Here is a 22785-nt window from a genome sequence, read left to right as displayed (position 1 = left end):
CAAAGCACTGATAGAAGCTCATTGAATCAGAGGCACCACTCCAGTTAATGTATGGCTTCACACACACACATACACACACACACAAACACACCCACACCCACACACATACACACACGCACACACACACAAATCTTATTTTCTGTCTGTTGTTTCCTCTAGCTGGCCTACTGTGTTGTGCAGTTTATGGAGAAGGATGCCACTGTTACAGAATATGTAAGTTACTACAAAATCATACACAAAACACTACATTAAAAACTCAATATGAGCAATATTCAAGCTTGTGGGAGGTTGTGACATATTAGTATCATGAGATGTGTAATTTTCTGTTTTTTTTTTTCAGATCATCAGAGGGCTGCTGAAATACTGGCCCAAAACATGCACCCAGAAAGAGGTGAGAAACACAGATGGGTGTGTGGATGATGAATGGATGGATGTGACAAAAAATGGTTTCTGTGTTTTTCCGTATGAAACAGCAATTCACATGTGATTCAAACATTTTCATGCTTGGTTTGTAATGTAATGGATGGAGGCATGAAAATGGTCAAACATAATAACAGCCCTGAGCCTTGTCTTTAACCTCCATCTTCCACTTTAATCTGTATTTTGATCTGTATTTTTTCTTGCTTTTTTATTTAAGGAGTTCAGCTACCTTCTATTTTTCTTGTTTATGCTTTATTTAGTGTGTGGGATTTGCGACATTACAAATTTAACATCAACCAGAAACTAAAACTGACCATTTATACCTTGTTAGTTTATGTCACTGGAATCTAATATGATTCATCATATCAAATCATTTAGGAGACAAAGTAGTTGTTTTCCTATAATATTTGATTGAAATGTCTTATTCTGAGCTGTTATGCCCCTGTGCACCGGCAGGTGGGAAAAAATATTAACGTTATATAATATCATACATTTATGAAATATAAAATATAATATTATTTTGTTGGTATTATTTTTTTTATTAACAAGTAATATAATCATTACTGTCCACAAAAACAACAAAAAATGTATCTCCAGTGTTTGTTTCTACATCATTTGATCACAGCAGCTGTCCTTCATATTTTGTGAAGTATGCATATTTTTCATTGCACAGTGACAAAATGTTTCACAACCCACTCAAACCACTCCACCTGTGTATTTAATGCTGGACTGTGGTTTCAGGTGATGTTCCTGGGGGAGATCGAGGAGATTCTGGATGTCATTGAGCCGTCTCAGTTCATCCGTGTGCAGGAGCCTCTCTTTAAGCAGATCGCTGCCTGCATCTCCAGCCCTCACTTCCAGGTCTGCTCCTTTCATCCTCTTCCTCTTCCTTCTCATCTTTACACTGCCACATACCATCTCCTGCTCCTTATCCCAATAACTCGCAAGGGCCCTTATGCAAGCCCACTCTTCAGGTCCTCACTCCAACTACATAAATTACATACACGTTTCATTAGTTACTGATTAATTAGCCAGAAGATTAAGAACTGGATGATAAGCCAGCAGTTTAAGGGATTAACCCTTAGAAGAGTAGTGTTAGCACTGTCATTTGTTATACATTACACAAAAAATGCTGCAAATGTTCTTTGAGCAATGCCATAGAAAAAACACTTTTGCTTTCTCTAAAGAACAAAATTTGAAAATATATGAGTTTAAAGAGTCTTCGCATAATGTAAAGGTTCTATAATCATTTGTGGTTGCTTCCTAGAATATTTACATTATGTGGAGGTTCTGTAAACCTTAAAACAGTTCTTCATATTCACACATCCAGTGGTGGACCTAGAAAATTTTACCAGTGAGTTTTGACAGGTAGTATGTTTATGCGGCACCTGGGGCTGTTTAGTACAGATTTATACAGTGAACTATCCATACAACCCTGTGACCCCTGAACAAACTTTAAAAACATGCAAAACAACAGTCACCAATATGCATAATTCATCTATTCTGATCAACTGTGTTTGGAAAACAGCAGCTTTGTACTTCAGTCCTATTCATCACTATGTCTAATAAGGCAGAAAACATAACATAGGCTACATTATGTAGGTTATATCAGAACCAAAATGATTATATACACTAGTGAGGGAGTAGTTACATTTTGCAAATGCATCATGTCCCTATAACATCAGGCTACAACCTCACAGCAGTGCAGTCGTCATTCCAGCACATCTGCTAACAATAGCCAGACTATTCACATCAACAAGAATGCTATATTTACACACCCTAACACTTCAACACATTTCACTGTAAAGCATGCATCCAATCACCACAGGTAGCACTTTGGCCCAGTGGAAATGTCATAACAGTTCAAATCGGACAGCTGAGATGTCGACACAGCAAACCGAATGAGTCAAGCATCCTAGGCTAAAGCATATTGCCACAGCAGGCATGAAAAAATGTTCGTGGCCATTATATCTTACCTTTGTGGGAGTAGACATTTGCCTTGATATTTAAATATAGCCATTTAGCGTTTTTTTGCCTTGATATTTAGACATTAGCTTTTTAGTTAAAAGAGCACCAAAATCCCAGACCGAAGACGCAGCAATTTTTTTTAACACAAGCTGGCATTTTGTTTATTTGTTTCTAGCTTTGTAAACAGGTAAAAAAACAAAACTCCACTGTCGCAGTGTAATTTTCACTCTATGTCTATGAACATATTTGGACTGCAGCTGGAGCTTTAAATTCAAAATACATGGCGTTGTTCAAGATTTGAAAGCTTGATAGCACTGGTTACTAAACAGTGATTGGAGGGCTGAAACAATAGTTCTTGAGATTAATTTAACTTAATTTAACTGATTAAATTGAATTTTGGCCGTTATCTGATCATTCAAGTGGTCATGTAAACAGCATACTCCAAGCTCTTAGGTTGGATTAAGGCTGTTATTGGATTTCTAGAAAACTGATAAAAAGAGCTGGGCTTTAGCTCAGTAATCAGGTTTTTCAGTGCATGAATACCCTTACTCTGATTTCTTTCGTATTTCTCAGTCTGCCCATGTGCGACAATAAAGTGCTGTCATGGAAACAGCCAGCAAAATTTAACAAAGCACTTGCAAGATGGTACCGAAACACTTTTGGAGTGATGCTGAAACCACCTACATGCTTCATGAATATTCAATTTGAATATTCTTCATCTTCTAAACGATGTATACTGATATTAAAAAAACTAACTAATATAAAAAACACAGCAGCGGCATGACAAGTTTTACATTACATTTACATCACATCTTATTCTGTAAGTTTATTGGCTGGTTGCAAAGCTCATGTAGACATGGAGTTTTCCCATTATCTGATTACCCCAGTAAACATGTTGCACAAAATATTGACACAATCTGATTTTCTGCAGTTATCAGATTATTAAGTGCATTTAAATGCACTGACTGTCAAACAAGTGCTACTCCGGTGAAGCTATTGTGAAACTTTACACAGAACACAGAAAGGCTGCCGTTTCCTCCGTACTCTCTATTCAAACAGCACTGTGGTGTTATTTACAGCTGGAGCGTTCAGAGCTGGCTCATGCGGACACACACACACAGGCGTATCTCGATTTCTTGTGTCTGATTGGCTGTTTTTTTTTTTCTCATTTACAAACTTGCTTTTCTAAATAATCACCAATTGAAAGGCTCTTCAAGGAACTAGAATTCACACCTTCAACAGAAGGTAAGTAAAAAAATGTAGGAAGAGCTGTTTCAGAGTGTCTAGAAGGGGACTCGAGGGTTAACAGAGCTGGGATCCGATGTAAATATTCAGTCCCGCCTGTTTCACAGTGATCATCAGAAATGTGCACTTCACCGTATGGCAGAAAGAGTTTAGCTTGTGAAGTGTTGTCAGTCTGTTGGTGCTGAACTCTGTGTGTCTCTCTGTCTGTGTCAGGTTGCAGAGCGGGCTCTGTATTTCTGGAATAATGAGTACATTCTGAGCCTGATCGAAGAGAACTGCCAGGTCATCCTGCCTCTGGTCTTCGGCACACTCTACAGAGTCTCCAAAGAACACTGGAACCAGTTAGTAACAGCCACACTAACGTTCCTCTTAAAAAGAACATTTAGCAACACTTCAGCCCTGACAGTTATGAAACTCAGTTATCTTCTTTTCCAAGTCTCCCTACAAAACTGTAATTATTTATCCATTGCAGTTGCCAGATAATCAAATTTACACAATGTTCTCCCTTTACCCCACGTGTAGTCCATCAGCTGAGACATGCTTGGGGTTTGAAGTTTGCTTCTTTACTTTTGCACTGGACCTATGAGGCTAATGTAGTTAATCAAGTAATCTGCATTATGCCCTTTCGAACAGCAAACTATGTGCTGTGTAGAGTGTGTGTGCTGTTACTATGTGTGTGTTGTTAAGTAATCTGAAATAGACTTGCTCATGTGTTTTCTGACAGTGTATGACATACTGGTATCTATAAAAAACTGCATCAGAACATCAGGAAATCTCATAATTAAAAACAGTAGAAGAAGCCGGCTTGAAGCCTGAATTTTGTCCATTGGTATAGATGACAGTAGGTCGTACCATGTCAGAAAGCAAATATTCGAAATGTGGTTTGAAGCAAGTTTGCATTATGCTTATGGTGGCTTTGTTAGCCTCTTAGCTCCAGTACAAAACTAAATGAAGCAGACTTTGCATGCCAAACATGTCTTGGCTGATTGATTTGGGGTAAGGGGGAAATTGGGTAAATGTGTGTGTTATTTCTTTAATAGTAATTATTAATTAGCTAAACAATAGCAATTGCTGTAAGATCAAAAGTGTCATATCGTAGTGTTTTACATCTATTGTGTTTTGTTTTTTGTTTCTTCATCAGAACGATTGTGTCTCTCATCTACAACGTCTTGAAGACCTTTATGGAGATGAACAGTAAACTTTTTGATGACCTCACTGCCTCCTACAAGGTGGAGAAACAGAAGTGAGTTTGGTTCATCCGTCCAGTGTCCACTGTTAATTTTCAGTCACCACATACAGTAAATTTGATGAGTTTCCTTGCACTTTGTAAAAGGACAGAAAACCTATTGACTCTAAACACTAAATCTAATGGAAGCCAGGGGGCTTCAGCATCTTGATTGTTTTGACTCAACAGGTTTTCTGTTCTTTTTGCAGGCACAGTAAATTATTATCTACGGTAATCGACTGTTACAGATGCTGCAGATAGAGATTAACTTGAAAAACACAGCCTTAAATTGTCCTTAAATAATATAAAAAGTGTGTGTGCCAGATGTGTTGGGTTGTCTATATGTTCTAACTTTTTTACTTTTTCTGGTTCTCTCTCTCTCTCTCTCTCTCTCTCTCTCTGTAGGGAGCTGAAGAGAGAGAGGGAGCGTGCTGAGTTATGGCGGAGTCTGGAGGAGCAGCAGGAGCGGAGGCTGCAGAGTTTGGGAGAAGCCAGCCGCAACCAGAAGAACCTGCAGGAGAGAGAGAAGAACAGCAAGAATGAGCCAGAGAACAGCGCCGCCAACGCCACCTAGAACACACACACACACACACACACACACACACACACACACACACACATATCAATATGGAAAAAACATAATAACTCACTCTGTTTTAAAATATTTTTTATTCTAGAAACAACCACTACTTCTAACAACACACACACACAAACCACACAAATACACACTCCTACACTGTAAACAAATTTGTGTAAAATTACAGTACTGGCAGCAATTTCTCTAGTGATTTACTGTTTATTTACAGTACAACTACAACAGTTTTCTAAATACAGCTGATCACTGTATTTGTACAGTTTTTTCCTGCACTCCTGTATTTCTAATGGACTGTTCATATGTCCTCTAATGTGCACCCACAGCTGTCAGAGGACCCTGAGTTTTACTACAAAATGTATTGGTATAGGCAAAGATGGCAGTAACCAAATATCCATTACTCATAAAATTACAAGATGAACTAGTTACTGAAACACAAAACACCAAGATGGTTGGAAAAACATGCACTTCAACATATTTTCAGGAAGGAATAACATGTTAAAACAAATGAGCAAACGAAAACTCGTGAAATGATCTGCAGATGAAAAAATCAAAGTAAATTAACAAAAATGAACAAAATCACAAGTAATGCTGGGAAGCTCCATCCCCCATCAACAGTATTCAGAGACAGGCTGCTCAAAGTCCTGCCCAGTTTCCAGCTTATTGTAAAATCCAATATTTTAATTTCTGTGACATCTATACAAAATCATGCATACACACCTGTTTCACTCAGAATTCCTCATATTTCAGAGCAGTCTGCTGTGTTTAAAGAATACAGTAGATTACTGCAGTGTTTCTGCTGTAAATTTACATCAGTTCTTTACAGTGTAGAAACAGATACACGTGCGTACAATACAGACACTGTTAACACAACAGATCAAATACAGGTTGTCCATATGTAGATACAACACACACACACACACACACACACACACACACACACACACACACATAAATAAATAAATGTCATACAGGAGTGAGACGCAGATTAATAAGATGAGTATCTCTCACTCTTCATGTTCTTTACTCTTTCCATACACATCTTACTCATTCTATTTCACTTTCTTTTCTTTCCTTTCCTTCTGGTTCTCTCTCTTCCTCTCATCTATACAAAATCATGCATACACACATGCACACACACACCTACATACACCAAAGACACAAGCAGCACAAACAAGGGCACACAAATCATACTTGCATGAGGAGCTGACTGTCAGACAGACAGACACACACACACACACACACACACACACACACACACACACATGCAAACACACACAAGTCGTTGGTTAAGTGGAACTGGTTTGGGCTACTCTCCTGCTGACCACTGGACTTTACTCACTCTCTCCCAAAAAAGATGAAGAGGAATGCTGAACATAATGATGATTCTGAAGAGTTATGAAGATGATATCTCTGTAAAAGTAATGATTATAATGTTCCTACTTCTACAGCTTATTCTATAAGTACTACTTCTATTGCTAACTGATGTTTTTATATCTATACATATCTATATATATATCTATATATATATATATAAATATAATATCTATGTCTGATTCTAGTGTTGGTGGGGGTATTCTAGTGTAGCACCTCTAAAACATGACAAAAGTATGCTGCTAGACTAAACTTGTTCTGATGTGACGACAATACATTACTCTAGTCCGTTCTTCTTCTGAGGTTTTAAACACGCCATCCGAAATGTGTTACTTTAGCAATATTCTCATCAATTTCGAATAATGTGTGTCAGCGGGTTTTTTTTTTTGAGCAAATTTCACTCTACCACAGTGTCTACTTCAGTGCACACAAAGATGTTCATTTGTATTTTTACATTTTGTTGATTTGTTTTATTTTACTTTTATTTTTGTATACTTGTTTTGCTGTTGATATTTATTAATATTTATTTTGATGAGTGACTTTATTGGAGGCTTGATGAACAAGACTGCAAGTGAATGAAGGCCTAAGCATACTTAAGAGTCTGGTAAAGACAGTCGGTATGGCATGTATGTATGTATGTATGTATGTATGTATGTGTGTGTGGGTGCGTGTACTGCTGTAAATGGTGACAGAGACGAGGGGTCAACCCTCCCCCCGGGCCGAAAAATGAACAGGGTTTGAATCAGTACATACCATTCAAATTGATTGTAATTTTAACTGTATAACACTCAATGTTGGTTGTTGGTTCTACACTGACATTGCCTCTGTTTGACAACAAACAAAAAACAAGAACAGAGAAATCACCATCACTCATTCTGTTGTTAATTTGAAAAGGGCGCTAGCTCATCTTTTCCTAGGTTCTGGAAAAGTTCCCGTAAAGAGAAAGCTGAGATGTGAAACAGTAAGTTAAAGGTAGAGTAGAGTAGAGAAGGCAATAAAAGGACTGGAACTGTAAGCAAACGTAGCATCACTTCAACTAGACTTGCACTGTCCTCTTGATTGATGTTTTGTGTTTAAACATAGCAATGTATTTTTGGGGGACCAACGGCTTTGGGATATGAATGTATAAAAAAATGGGATATAAACATGAAAATGTGTGTTGAATAAGTTCACATTGAGAAATACGTGTTTATATGTCGTTATTCACACACAGCAGCAGACCACACACGCATTCAGAAAGATAGAGGTTAAAGGTGAAAATCAGAGGTGGGTAGTTATAGCATTATTCAGTTATGTGTGTTTACAGTCATAGGCAAAAGTTTGATTACCCCTGCTCAAATGACATGTTGATTTTTTTTAAGTGAAAATAAGTTAACACCCTCTACATTTAATATAAAATATAAAATGTGGCATAACTTATACACAGAACATATTTTTGTTTTTTTTTTCCCAATCTGTTAAATTCAGCAAATAAATAATAATTGTGCATTAAAATGCATGATCTTATTTTCACTTAGAAAATCAACACAGCGCAATTTGACTTGAGGCACCCAAACGTTTGCATATAACTACATAAAATTTTAATGGACTTGTTCTTTCTTGGGTTTTTTCAAATGACAACACGTTTTCTTACAAATATATCTGTGAGGAATGTAATCCACATTTTGTTACATGATGATATGATCTGTACTGCCTTGTGATTGGTCACACCTCTCATTTTGGAGTGTTAGTATGTTTAGACCAAAAATCCTTCAAAAAGAAGAACAGAAAAAGAGAAGAGACGAAGTTGTGCTGATGTAGTGCTACAGTTCCACAAATTCCTCAGTATTTGAGTATTAGACTTTTGACCTGCCACTTTCATGCTTGTACTCAGTTTGTTTTTGGTCATTATTTTATTATTCACAGAAGTGCAATGTTTTTTAATTGAGAACTGGTTTAGGCTACACACACCTCTGGTGAAAACTGACCACCTTATCTGAGACTTTAATGTCAACTTGTCCAATCACTTTCACTTACCCACCTTGGTCAGGCAGGTTTGTCAGAAACAGACAGGTTAAAGGGGCATTCTGGCCTAAAAGTAGCATTAAATATGTTATTTGTCGTTTAATGCAGTATTCTGCTGCGCAGCATTGCATCCCTCAGCCTCATCAGTTTGACAGAATTCACGATTTTATATCATTTCCTTGTTTTCGTTCATCAACGCTGTCTCACTACAATACCCAGCATGCATTACGCAAATACGTCTTACATCCACGGTATGTATCCCCTCCAGAGTCATGAAGAAATATTCACTGTTACTGTAGCCACTGATTTATAGGCTTATAAATACAACCAAGCAACACTGATCGTTTCAAACAGCCCACCCTCACAAATCCACCCAAGCAGTTGTAGTTTTTTCAAAAGTAACTTCCATTTTCAAGACACGTCATCAGAGGAAGTTTTGTCTTTAAACCAGATATTCTTGCTCTAGAGACGCAGCACAGCTGTGGGATGCAAGTAGGCAGGTTTACAACAGATGTAGCAATGGTTTTATTTCATTCTGGCCGGAGTGTCTCTTTAAGGTCCAACACTGCCATATTGAATGTCATTTTAATCTGTCTGGGTTCCATGAGCTAACACGTGCATACCACTAAAAGCTCACGTTACCCAAACGCACATTATTCCAAAAACATCACCAACTTTTGGGCGTTTAACAGTGCAACAATATTTACAGTGTGACGTCATTTTCTGGCACCTATTCCTGGTTAATGGCGATTGTGTTTTAATTGCGCTGGTGTCAGAGTAGCCTCAAAAGAACAACAGTAAAACCCAAACCCGAATGGAAATGCTTTATAAAGACCCAGCAGGGTTCAAATTGACTTCATTCTCTCGGTTTAGTCATTGTGAACTTCAGTGGACAACGCAGTTTCTTCACACAGGATCCAAACACGACAGGTAAGACCTCACACCACCCAATGATACTCACAGAGCTGCAGCTATGACATTCACTGAAACATATAAAGAGAATTGTGAAGGATTTATAAAGCTTACACTTTTTTAATCGAAGTTAACAGTACAAACTTTGATTCAATCCCTGTCAGACTGGATTGAAACTGAACTTCCTTTAATGACCATTAGAGGGGGCACTTTGAGAATGAAAACAACATTTAAAAGAATAGTTTAACCAGAAAACTTGTAGAGAGGAGAATTACCACTCTGCAATGTCTTTCGGGTTTCTCAAACGCTAGAGGGCGCTCCCGAGCGATTGATATGGAGCATTTGAGCAAAATCATAGTTTATAAATGCTTAAACATTTTTAATGTAAAATAATGCAGTCATATCCTGAACACAGAACAGCATAAAACATTTTAACACTGTTGTTATATTTTTAAGAGCTTGTAAACTCGAGTTATAGGAGTTTAAAAAGGCGCCTCATGTATGTCCATGACGTCAGTGAGCTCAAACAGCCAATGAGCTGCTCCGCTCGCCAATCAATCATCACGCTCTAGCACTAATGCCCGCCTTCTGCTGCCCAAAACCCATTTACTGTAGAAAAAAGGAAATATACAGGTAAGATTTCTTTGTTTTTTAGTAAAATACATCCTTATATTTTCTAAAATTAAAGAAACGTTCTGGGCGAGTGATGATAAACTATTTTAACTTTTCGTTTTTAGCCGTTAAGCGCCGTTTACTCCCATTCATTGAAGACTCACTCGTGGGCGCCCTCTGCTGTTTAGCAGTCCTGTTTTTGATATAATGGGGGGAATAGGAAGTGGCCAGGCTCTTCATAAACCGGCTCTGTTTTAACCAGAAAACTTGCAGAGAGGAGAATTACCACTCTGCAATGTCTTCTGGGTTTCTCAAACGCTAGAGGGCGCTCCGAAGGGAGTCCAAAATGAACTGGTTAAGATGGAGCATTTGCGCAAAATCATAGTTTATAAGTGCTTAAACATTTTTAATGTAAAGGGATACATTAATTTCCTGACCACTGAATAGCATAAAACATTTTAACACTGCTGCTATATTTTTAAGAGCTTTTATACTCAAGTTATAGGAGTTTATACAGCATCTCATGTACGTCCATGATGTCTGTGAGCGCCAATGAGCTGCTTTGCTCGCCGACCAGTCAGCACTCACTAACAGTAATGCCAGCGTTCCGCTGCCCAAAACCCGTTTGCTGTAGAAAAAAGGAAACATACAGTTGAGTTTTCTTTGCTTTTTTAGTGAAATACATCCATTTACTTTCTAAAATTAAAGCTTCTGGGAAAGCAATTAGAAACTATTTGAACTTTTCCTTTTTAGCCGTTGAGCTCCATTTACTCCTATTCATTGAGGACTTGCTCACAGGCGCCCTCTGCTGTTTAGCATACCTGTTTTTGATATAACAAGGGGAATAGGAAGTGGCCAGGCTCCTCATAAACCAGCTCTGGTTTAACCATCAATGCTAATATTGCTAACAATGACTGGAAGACAGTAGCCACCAATTAACATGATTTTATTTAAACAATGCTAATCTTTGACAATTTACATTCAGTCTTTGTTAACAACTTTAGTATTAATGGCCACTCCTTTAATACAGGAACTCCAGATAATTTCTAATATGACTCCATTCCGAAACATCATTTTCTCCGTAAGTGTTCATGTGATAAAAGTCTGCCAAAGTCTAAATAAAATGGGTAACACTTTACTGAAGGGCAGCATTTTTACATGACATTCCATATAGAAAAAAATAGATGTAAAATCTGTGGATCAAATGCATTTGAAAAATGTATGAAAATGACCAAAAATACAGTTCCACTTAACGTACCTTAGTGTTTGGAATATATTTTGGAATGAAACAATGTATGTTAAATGAATCTCAAATATAACTAATGAAATGCCCATGCATTCATTCTCTATATGGGATTTACACAAGCCTTTCATGACAACTGACATAAACCTACATAAACATCTTTGAAGGCTTATTTCAACAAGCATCAGTTGTCATAAAGGGTGTTTTTTTGTCAATTCTGAAGACATTTTACCTCAGAAAATGTTTTGTTCACACTTATTGGAATAAGCCTTTATTAATGTTTATTTAGGTTTATTTCAGTTGTCATGCAAGTCTTATGTAAGTGTTGTGTAGCCTTAGCCGCCCTTCAGTAAAGTGTTATTAAAAAATTAATAGTAGAAAACTGAATGACAAGAGCTAATATGTCTGATACGTCTCTAACAGCTGGCATCCGAATGGCGCCAGCTGTTCTCGCTGGTAGTGCCACACGTCATTGACTTGAATAGGCATGTCTGTTCCAGGAATCCTCATCCTCTGAGCTCTCTTTCCCAGGAATTTTCTTTCTGTGGGCAGAGCTATCAGTGACCACACTGCAGTGAGTTCCTCCTTTCTCTGTTGCATCACATGTTGAGTCATGTTTTATTCATAATTTGTTTTGCAGCATGAGCCTCAGCAATCACCCCTTGACCTCTGTAACCTTTGTGCTCCTGGTTGCTGGGGTTGCTGTTGCTGTGACGACCCTGCACAGTTTCCGTGGCTGCGCTGTGCGGGATTTCTCCTTTGTGGCTCAGAAGCCTGGCTGCAAGAGTCTGCGTATACACACAGAAGCATGCTGGGGCCGCTGCCACACCTGGGAGGTGACCAATTTGCTGCTTCACATATGCGAAACTCTGGTAGAGCTGGCAGAACATAATATGTTATATAAATATATTAGTTATATAATTACCATATTAAGGGAAACCAGTAGCAGGAATTGTGAATGCTTACTGTACTGCCTTAATTTACTCATAGCTGGTTGTAGCTGATACTTATTGAAAATGTAAAAATCACTTTATAATTACTGTAACTTTAGTGAGTATTTTAAGAATACCTTGTTTAATTCTCTTTTAGTAGGACCAAGGTTTATGTTGTAAATATAAATATAAATTTATATTGTACTGATGAAAGCTTTTGTTTTAAGTGCAACATAATCATGACAGTCAATATGCTACAAACAAATGTCTATTGTTATCTAAGTACCCTAAGTTAACGTCCTGTCAACCTTTATCACTGCCCACCTGCTCAGATATGTCCTCATCTTCCCGTTTTTATTCTCATCTTCTCGGTGCCACCTTGGTTTTCTGCAGTTCTTGCCGCTGCTGTATCTCTTCACATGATAAACATGTGAAAACTAGGAAATCAGTAATAAAGTCTGTAGTGAACAAACTGTTGTGTTAGCAAACACCACATTGTCACACTGAATTTGATCAGAGACATTGTAAAGGAGGAAACAGGTCACTGGTTGTAAAAAAAATGGGACAGATTGTAAAGGTCAACATGGCATCTTTTTATGGGAAAAAGTCCCATGCTTCAATGAAAACAGCCAGAACAATATTCTAATGCAGCGTTTTTTGTCAGATTTTACCAGTGATTTTAAATTTGTTTTTATAACAGTAATTTGGTCTTCAGTTTTGAGTTTTTAGTCTCTTCCCATTCAAAGAGATAAGGAAATAAAGGAAATAACTGCCTGACGGCCTTGCCAAGATGGCCACTGAGTGAATAGACTTTCCTATAATGACGTTGATTTGATAGGCTAATCTCTCGAGGCTGATTCTAGCTTCTTATTGGAATTTCCTTTCCACCTTTTAAGAATATTGCAGTGGTTACATGCTAGTGTCTGTCCTGGTAGTAGTCTTGGGAACAGATCACTGTGGCATCACTGGGAATCAAACTTGTGATTTCCGAACAATGAGACTAATGTCAGCTAACAGAATCATGTTATATATTGATCTGCCAATTGACTAGTTGCACAAGATGCTGCAGTACACTTCTGGTATAAGCAATGTGTGCATAATGACATGCACCGGTATCTTTGTTGATACTAAACAATGACTTTCTACATGAAATATTAGCAAGATCTGTCAAAGATAACAGTTAAAGACGTGTTTCACAATTTTTAGAAATTCTCTTCAGCAGCATAGTGTAAAAGAGAGAATCATGTGCTTAACAGTGACGTAGCACCACCAGTAAAGCAGAACTGTTCTGTTGCGTTTTTGTTTTGACAGTGGAATTTTCTGACTGTGAAAGAAAAACATTGCGGGAATGTATTTTGCATGTGACCGAGAAGTGGAGGAGCTGCAGGCTGTTCAAGTTGAAAAGGTCACAGCTTATTCAATAAGACTTTCATGGCAAATGTGAATGAGTGCATCCTGCTAAGTTAGTGTTTATGGGTTGCAAGTTTGAATGACACAAAGCCTGAACACATATGCTGGTAATGTACAAGGATTTGAGTGTGGATACTTTGGAATATTAGCTACACATTTAACATTGACTTTACTAGATAGCTGGGAAAATTTACTGCTGAGTTTACTAGACAGCTAAATTTCAGTGATATAACTTTCCTTTGTAATTATCTTTGTAAATCACCAGATATATTTTGAAGCCCTTCACTCTTGAACTCTTGTACTCTTGTGCTGATGAGAATGTCTGAAGATGCGATATACATCATTGGTTGTGATGTTTGGCAGATCCTGCCGAAATCTCAGAAAGTCATTGTGTAGTATCAATTGTTGTTATGCACATGCTACTTATACTCAAGTTAAACCGCATCTTTTATAACTAGCCCATTTGGTTGAACATAAAGTTCATTCCAAACTTTTGATCAGTAGTGTATATTAGATGGTTCCGTCCCCCGGAACTGTTGACAGAAACTTCTATTATATTAGCTTTGTAGCTCTAGTGTAAGAACTGAAGACGTAAACTTTAAACATCAAACGTATCTTGGCTGATATACTGTATTTAGGGTAAGGGTGAAACTGTGTAAATGTGATTTTTTTTTAGTGAACTGTTCCCTTAAGCTGGTGTACTGTGTTGTGATTTAGAGGCCAGTTCCGGAGCCTCCGTTCATTCAGAGGCACCACCGTGTCTGCACCTACAGCCGCTGGCATCACATGACCAGCCGCTTACCAGGCTGCCTGCCCGGAATCTCTCCGCTCTACCACTACCCTCAGGCCCTGCAGTGTGAATGTAATGCCTGTTCCTCACACTACACGGAGTGTGAGGCCTTCTGAGCATTCATACCCTCTGATACACATACAGTGCATGCTCTTGTGTCTTTAGTGGTTTCTGTGAGAATGTATCAGCATTTGTCTGAATGCATGAATAAACTATTATTTGTGAAGTGCTACTGATATCAATTGTGTCATTTCTAGACCACTTGCCTCTAAAACACCCCACCATTGCATCGATTACGCTGACAATACGTCTTTGACGTTACATAGAGATTAATCACAACAGCCTCTTTAGACCTCTTTAGAAACACCACAGAAAAAGCAACACAAAGGGTACTGAATTCGTTTTCCGTTTTATTTCATCAATAGATTGAACACATTACTCTCTCTCTCAAACTGCAACATTCACTCTTAGGCAAAAGAACATTCTCAAATATAAATTAAGTATATACATTCTTTATGTCATCCATGAAGCAGGAATCAAAATCTGGTTTAAATGTACTTTTTTGCATATACATAGTGTATTTACTTGTGCAGTAGGTTAAGTGGGTTGTTGTCATTTTTGTGCATTCAAGCCATGTTTTATTAAATGGGAATTCCACCAATTTTTCAAAATTTCTGCATAAACAAAGTCATGCATAGTGGTATGGTTAACTGTCAAGAAAATTACCAACACTTGATTTCTTTACAGTGGTGGTGATGAGAATGAGGAGCGGTAATGCCTACAGCACAAATATAACCCTTTCACTTACTAATGTTATCTAAAACAGTGAACATGTTAGTATCTTTGGAGTTTTTATATGTAATGTTGATAACAGTAAAATAGTGGTAAATCTGCAAAAAAATCTTTGAGGACTATTTTGCCTTATAACACCCTGGATGTATCCCTCCATCATGAAGAGAATTTTAAAAATAGATTTTAGGTGAAAACCTTATCTCAAAACTATTATTAAACAGTGTCTCTGGCATCAGGCAACATAACTGTCACCAGATCAACGCAGTAACACTTCAGATGTCTGGTTCCTATCACCACCATTGTGTGCAAGTCTGACTCCTGTTTCTCTAAAACAAAGCGTTTAATATTAAACAACTCTGTTCACATCTTCACCATTTAATTATGCAAAAATTTTGAAATATTGTCAGAATCCCTTTTGAAATCTGTCTCACATTTATAAAATAAGGTACTAAAAAACAATGAATTTAAACAGGAAATAAAGCATGTTTGAAGTGCTTGAGCATGTTTAGAATTGTGTCAAGTTGCTCGCTCTCTCCCCTCCCAATCTCTCTCTGTGCTGTATGTTCTGTGATGTTAAAGCAGGCCAGGCTGTTGTTGCTGTGGAGGCTCAGTAACGGGACTTGCGACACATGTCACAGCGGCAGGCCTGCGCTGTCAAGATCTCAATGTCGTCATGGTGACGGCCCCGAGGGCATTCCACACGAACTTTGACCTGAGGGAAGACAGGGCATCTCCAATATCAGTCATTTATAAAGAAATGTATCTGTGTTATTAATGGGCTTTGTGCCTGAATGTTTACATTCACACTACTGTTCAAAAGTGATTTAAATAATATAAGGTATTACTGAGGTCATAACATAACAAAAGTATTGTAAATCCACCGCATGACACTATACTAAATTATGTTATACTATTTATTAGAGATGCACTGATTTGAGAAATCTCGACTGAGGTCTATGTCCAATATGCCTGTATGTTTATCCTATATGCACATATAAACATAGAAACTGGGACTATTTGTATCTGGATTACTATTATAGAGCAATGTGACATTGATTTGTATAGTATTACAAAAGTAGTAAAATGAATAAAATGCAAGTACAGTAACCCAGCTTCCCTGTATAAACATTCTCTTCTTGTGGAATACACTAAACAATATCAAATGTCAGTTTAAATTTAAACTTGGTCTAATAGCAATACATTTTTTTCTAGCAATACCTCATTTTTTATTACAACATAATGATTATTAATCAGGAACAAAGGAAATCGATTGTTGTTACTGACTAAGTATTGAGTGAGGAATTCAAGTACGGAACCACTGGCAGTTCCATCAGGTTTAAGAGGAAACAATTATTTGCTGATATCAATATCAGTCTAATAAGCAAACATATTGTCACTGCTTACTGTATTCATAAGTATTTTTTCTGAGCAAATAAATGCTTACTGCCCAATTAAACAGCTTTAAATTACCATTTTCCCAGCAGCTTAAAACGTTTGCACAGTACTGCATATAATATAGTGATATATGCACCATGTAGGCACCATGATATATAGGCACCATGATATATTTGCATTAACACTTATTGTTTAATTATTAGCTGAACTGTGGTTTGATATGAGTGCACGTTGCCTCCACTGTGGCATCTCTGCTGTGTGTCTGTTACCTTGGCCGCCTTGCTGATGGTGCAGCAGCGGGAGGCGGAGGTGATGTTGTGTGTGAAGTTGGAGGCCAACAGGACAGAGTAGCGTGAGGGGAAAGCGCTGGACTCGCAGTAGCCTACACAGGCATAGACTACATGGGCCCCTCGACAGGTTCCCCGCCGGTCACTCCGGATGGTCACATTAAATGCTGGGAGAGAAAGAGATAGAGAGAGAGAGAGAGAGAGAGAGAGAGAGAGAAGAGAGAGAGAAACAGAGAGAGATAGGAGTATTGAAAATTAACATGGATGTGACACTAACACCATCTGTCTGACCTCGGCTCTGTGCGTGTGTATATACTCACGATAAAGGTGGCAGCCTGGGCTCAGCCCTTCAGAGCTCCAGCTAAATGGCATCAACAGCATCAGCAGCAGTATGGGCAGCAAGAGCACAAGCATGTCAGGGGTCACTCGTTTAGCCATGGAGTCAGTGCCCTGCGCATGAGAAAAAATTATATGTTGGCATATTTCAAACTGAATTCCGAGGTGTCCAGTTCTGGTTTTGTTTGGTGATTTTCTGCAGTGTTCGAGCAAAGAAAACACCAAACTGTGCTAGACTCTGGCCCACCAACACACAACTAAATAAACCAACGGGCTTTGACTGAAAATATGTCTGCATTTAAAAAACAATGCATTTTTTGAGGTAGCAAAGTCGGTATATGCTAATTCTCCTGTGTATGATTGAATAGAAAATGTGGGACAATTACAATTAAGTAACAATTAAGTATTTTTTTAAAATTGAATACCAGAACTGGACACCTATCTAATGTATTGCATTGGTTTAGTCACTTGCTGTATCAGTTACACATGAACAGTAGACCTTTGAGTTTCTCACATCTGGGGCTTTCCTGTCCTATGCAGTGAACATTTCAACAATAATAATAATAAAAAAGACTGAGACTTTCTCACAATTTCCCCAGTCCCCCCTCTCCTATCCAACTGATCCTTACATGTACATCCTCTTCTAATTTGACAAGATTTCTATGGGCAAACACAATTGCAGCTCTTCATACGCTGAACATTTGAAGTGAAACCCCCTTCCTTATGTCAACATTTTTGAGAATCCTGACAAAGCAGCCTTTATTCTCTTGTCAGGTGCTGACTGTTTCTTACTTCTACACTTATATTCACCATATACATGCCTGTCCACGTCCTAAGGCTGTATGACAGGAAATATACCCTCATTTGAATCAAACTAACAAGATGCACTAACATGAAGTTCTTTCACATGATGACACTGGTCATAAAACACTAAAGCAAGCCATGAGATGTATTAGCGACACTGACCACAGTTAAGTGGTGTTGCACAGCATGATGTAAATGGCCTTGAGTGACATGGGCTTGAGTGGCGTATTGCTTTTAAAAAATGGCAATATATGATAAAGACACAAATGTTAAATTAATAATTTGTAATTAATAATGCCACAATAAACAAATCGCCCACCAAGGAAAGCAACTCTCCATCCAGAGTTGCCAAGCAACATACTAATCAAAGATTATTCCATGAGCTGTACAATAGTGTGTAATAACTTGGTGCAATTGGCGCAGAATTAAACTGATGTGTGCAGTCATATGTCTGCATATTAAGTATTTTACAATAGCTTTACATGGCTACGTAGCTCAGCCACTCAGATTTCAGGACCGGAACTATTTGTTTTATAGTACTAAACTGGATTTCTTGTTCATTCTCTGTGTTCCACGTCATTCTCGGATTGTTCAATAATATTTACACACTTTGTTAAGTCATTTTTTCCCTGAGATGAATCTTTCCCTCTCAGTGAAAGCCGCCCTGACCTACTCTTGCTCTTTCCAGTTCTGCCGTTTTGAGAGCTGTGCTGTGATTATCATCTTGGGACTCTATTATTGGGGGGCGACAAATTGCACTGTCAATTAGGTGGGAGGGAACTCTGCCACTTTCTCCCTTCAAATGGTACCAGGGTTTCCATGCAGTGAGCTGTTGCTTAGAGTTTGTTTTTATTAGTCATTCCAGCTCTCTATCTTGTTGGCACCAACTCATGCTTTCATCCAGTTAAGGACTAAGATAAAATATTCTTTATGAGTAAGAGAATGCTAAATGAACAGTCCTGAATGTCACATTAGACCTTAACAAACTTACATAAAACATGGCACATTTGGATTGGAAAGTGCATCTTTTCTAAGTTTTACATCTTCATTAGAGCAACACTGACCTCTCAGAAGGAAATTCTAATGAGCAGGAATTGTCATCAACACTGAAACTGCCACACTCCAAACGATTTTTGGAATAAACTGAAGGCATTTAAATCATACAAACCAGTTATGTAACATGACATAAACAGAGTGATCATAAGATACAAATTCAAAGCAGTGATCAACATACAGTTGCTAAGAAAAAAACTGCAACCATGCATGTGCAAAAAATGGAACTTTAAAAGCAAAGCTATAATAAAATAATGCATGTATTGAGAACATTTTTACAATAAAAATGGGTTCAAGTAAGGCATAGATTTGAGATTACCTGTAGGCGTGGATCTTGCGCTATCCAGGTGTGTAAAGCTAAGTCAAACAAGTGTGTTGACTCTAAGAGCTCTCTCTCTCTCTATCTCTCTCTCTCTCACTACTATAAGTAGTGCAGGTAAAAATTATCCTCCAGCATCCCACCTAGTTACGCCCACATACTATCCTTTCCTCAGATCTGTGTATGAGACCCCTCCTTTATTCAACAGACTTCAGTGTCCTCTACTGCACCACATCTCTTTTTTTCCTCACTTAATTGTTCTTTCGTTTTCTCCAACATCGTTGACTCCCTTTCGTGACCCAGCATCTTTGAAGTGTAGGTGGTGGACAAGGACAGAGGAAATCTACAAATGAAATACCATTTGTTAGCATGTCTAAAAGAATGGAAATATGAATAATCAACATTTCCATGTTTCAATAAACTCACCTCAGTATCCCACTAGAACCCACATGCACTGTTTTAAACATCTATGTGTCTCTGTGTGTACAAAGACTTTTGTCTGTTTTTCAAGGCCAGATCCTTTGATGCCCCATTGGAGTTATGGTGCCCTGTCCCCACAAATTCTGAAAACATAACACTCCCCCTACCCTCATAACTCACACATACACCACCTATCCATTGATGACTACCTGAAACCTTGCGACATTTTCACTGGAAACTTATGGGTCCTATTTGCACCTTGCATCAACGCGTTTTTAGTGATGCATTTGGATTTTGTTTGACCGCATGAGAAGCCAAGTGTAAACACCCCCAGGACACACTGTGATCTGATTATGATTGTATCACTAAGACCACATTCAGAAGTGGTCAGACACCGAGAAGTGTAAATTGAAAACGTTTTCAATATCCATAAACCAAAGCGAGCCTTGAATTATCCCCAAACCAAATGCCTCCTTGCACTCTGGGGTGATAAAACTGTCCAAGCCAAGCTTGGAGAAAAACTAAAAAAAAAGTAGAAAAAAAAAGTGGAAAAAAAAACCAAACAAAAAAAAAAAAAATGTGCTGACATGCTTTTTATGTGGGGAAAGTAAAATCGGCTCTTATGTGGACGAACTGGGGAGTTATTTTAGTTTTATTGTGACTGTGTTTTATCCACATAGACATCACCTTCACATCAATTTAAGGCACGCATAATTATGACGATGCTTTTTGGATGTTAAAGGCTGGATTATTTGACAGAGACTGATGAGTCTGGTGTGCAAGTGTGTTCGGGTAGGGGAACTTTCAAAAAAGGTTTCAAAAAGTTCATTGTAAAGAAAGTAATGTTAAATATGTGCCCTTTGTAGCAACCTTTCAATGCCCCTGCCCAGTCACCCAACTCACTCATATAGATCCAGTCATGCTTTGTGTTTTTATTAACTGCAAGGGCCAGATTTTCATTCTTTCTCTATCTATTCTTTGTCCATACTTCTATCTATGCATTTCTTTATCTCTTTGTTTCCTTAGAATGGTCTTATAGAAAAAAAGAAAGTTTAGACATGGTTATGAAGACTTAAGATCTAAGATAGACACTTTAGATCTAAACGTCTGTGTGTGGGTGTGTTTTGACCAATACGTAGAAATCTATTCGTCTACCATATCTGGTCTCATGTGTGTCTTTTTGTAAGGCAAAGTATCTATACTTATAAAAATGTATCTGATATGCAAAGAATTGCTAGCTACTGGCTATATCATCAGTTTTTTTTTTGTTTTATTCTTTTTGGGGGACAAAGATTTCCATTATATTATATTATATAGCCATGCAGCTCCAGTGCAAAACTAAAGACAACCTTCAGGCACCAAACATGTCTATGCTGGGTATAAGGGGTAAACTGTGTAAGTATGGTTTTTTCATGGAGCTTTTCCTTTCAAGTTCTGCACATATTAATTGCTGTGTAACAGTACTGATAGGAAACTGTTACACAATACTCTCACTAATAACACCCTGAATACCCTCACTACAATAGCACAGTCATGCACAAAAATGCAATTAAAACCCATCATTATCTAACATGCACAACTTATGATGTCATTGGAAAAAATGGGTGACATCATTTTTGCCCCCTGCCTCTCAAGATAACCTCACATAGGCGAAGGGTCCTAATGGTAGCGTTACTCAACAAAACAAAACCAAAAAATCCCAAACAAACAAACAAGCAAACCAAACAAGTCTGAATGAACCACAGTATTTCTGCATGTGTAAGAGCTGAACAAATTCATCACGTATCTTGCTGAAACACTGAGCAGTATACAGTTTACTAAGAAACTGAACTACTAAAATACTGAATAAAAAAATTACTAAAATTTTGAACACTGATTATTATCTAATTTACTAACATATTGAACAATGAGATGTTGAGCAAATCCCGTTTTGCATTGTTATCCTACAGTTATGCCTTCATCAGAACAAGCCTCAGTTCAGAAAAAATAAGCAACTGCCAACCTTAGAGGACCAGCCTCTTTTCCAAGAAGATTAAAGTGGACCTCACTCATGGGGCAAAAGGGCAAAAATTTGAATGATAGCGCAATAGCACATTATGTTAGAGAGGGGAAAACTGTTGTCATACTCTCCTTTGTCGTCATGGCACCAGTAATACCGGCTTAAAGTGTAAGCGGACGTATTAATAATATCTTTTTTCATGCTCTCGTGTTTCCAGGTTACGGTGCTTCAAAACCATATGAAAATAAAAAACAGAAGAGGCAAAACGTGGCTCCAGGGACTTGAGTCATGTACCTAAAATTAGCACACTTTGAGAAGTTAATCTAATTGTTCTATATTGTTGCCAGTAATGATCTTTGGAGAAGGCAGTTGTCAGGTAAATGCATGAATAGTAAGAATGGGCTGGGGCAGGGGGAACGAGTGCACAAGGCCTAAGTGCACTTAGCACAGCCGATGAGTTCACCTTGTTCAGAGCGGTCCATCAAACACAAGTTAGTGAAGAGCAAAGCCTGGCTTACTGAGGAAGTGACAGGAAACAAGTAGAGTTTCCACCTGATGTTTATTGAAAAATAGCCTAATTATGTGAAAGAAATGTAAAAAAACACAGGTGCTGATTTACTGCAGTAACACGGTTCATACAATGGTAAGCCTGT

The 22785-nt window shown here is 38.0% G+C and overlaps 3 protein-coding genes across 3 annotated transcripts in view; 2 read left to right on the top strand and 1 right to left on the bottom strand.

Moving 5' to 3' along the window:
- Nucleotides 1-8006, top strand: part of ppp2r5b (protein phosphatase 2, regulatory subunit B', beta) — a 36319-nt gene extending 28313 nt beyond the window's left edge. The window contains exons 8-13 of the mRNA XM_036597361.1: nt 160-213; nt 341-391; nt 1162-1281; nt 3847-3974; nt 4775-4876; nt 5264-8006. Of these exons, the coding sequence (XP_036453254.1) occupies nt 160-213; nt 341-391; nt 1162-1281; nt 3847-3974; nt 4775-4876; nt 5264-5432 (624 nt within the window). The 3' untranslated portion in view covers nt 5433-8006. The remainder of the gene's footprint in view (nt 1-159; nt 214-340; nt 392-1161; nt 1282-3846; nt 3975-4774; nt 4877-5263) is intronic.
- A 1313-nt stretch (nt 8007-9319) lies between these two features.
- On the top strand, nt 9320-14843 carry LOC118826440 (glycoprotein hormone beta-5-like). The gene is made up of 3 exons (XM_036597414.1): nt 9320-9758; nt 12236-12431; nt 14655-14843. Exons 1-3 carry the CDS (start codon nt 9643-9645, stop codon nt 14841-14843), a joined length of 501 nt encoding a protein of 166 aa, XP_036453307.1. The 5' UTR covers nt 9320-9642.
- Nucleotides 14844-16126: 1283 nt separating this feature from the next.
- On the bottom strand, nt 16127-17639 carry gpha2 (glycoprotein hormone subunit alpha 2). Its single transcript, XM_036597671.1, has 3 exons — nt 17522-17639; nt 17184-17368; nt 16127-16231 (listed from the first exon to the last, which is right to left on the bottom strand). Exons 1-3 carry the CDS (start codon nt 17637-17639, stop codon nt 16127-16129), a joined length of 408 nt encoding a protein of 135 aa, XP_036453564.1.
- Nucleotides 17640-22785: the final 5146 nt, after the last annotated feature.

This window comes from Colossoma macropomum, unplaced genomic scaffold (assembly GCF_904425465.1).
Source record: "Colossoma macropomum unplaced genomic scaffold, Colossoma_macropomum, whole genome shotgun sequence".
Lineage (NCBI taxonomy): Eukaryota > Metazoa > Chordata > Actinopteri > Characiformes > Serrasalmidae > Colossoma > Colossoma macropomum.
The sequence above is the reverse complement of the archived record's forward strand: the minus strand, read 5'-3'. Positions and strand labels throughout refer to the sequence as shown.

Coding starts and splice junctions, on each gene's coding strand:
- gpha2 (XM_036597671.1), bottom strand. CDS start 17,639: ATGGCTAAACGAGTGACCCCTGACATGCTTGTGCTCTTGCTGCCCATA. Junction 17,369..17,521: donor CCCAGGCTGCCACCTTTATC/GTGAGTATATAC, acceptor TTTCTCTCCCAG/CATTTAATGTGACCATCCGG. Junction 16,232..17,183: donor CCATCAGCAAGGCGGCCAAG/GTAACAGACACA, acceptor GTCTTCCCTCAG/GTCAAAGTTCGTGTGGAATG.
- LOC118826440 (XM_036597414.1), top strand. CDS start 9,643: ATGGAAATGCTTTATAAAGACCCAGCAGGGTTCAAATTGACTTCATTC. Junction 9,759..12,235: donor ACAGGATCCAAACACGACAG/GTAAGACCTCAC, acceptor TTTGTTTTGCAG/CATGAGCCTCAGCAATCACC. Junction 12,432..14,654: donor GCCGCTGCCACACCTGGGAG/GTGACCAATTTG, acceptor GTTGTGATTTAG/AGGCCAGTTCCGGAGCCTCC.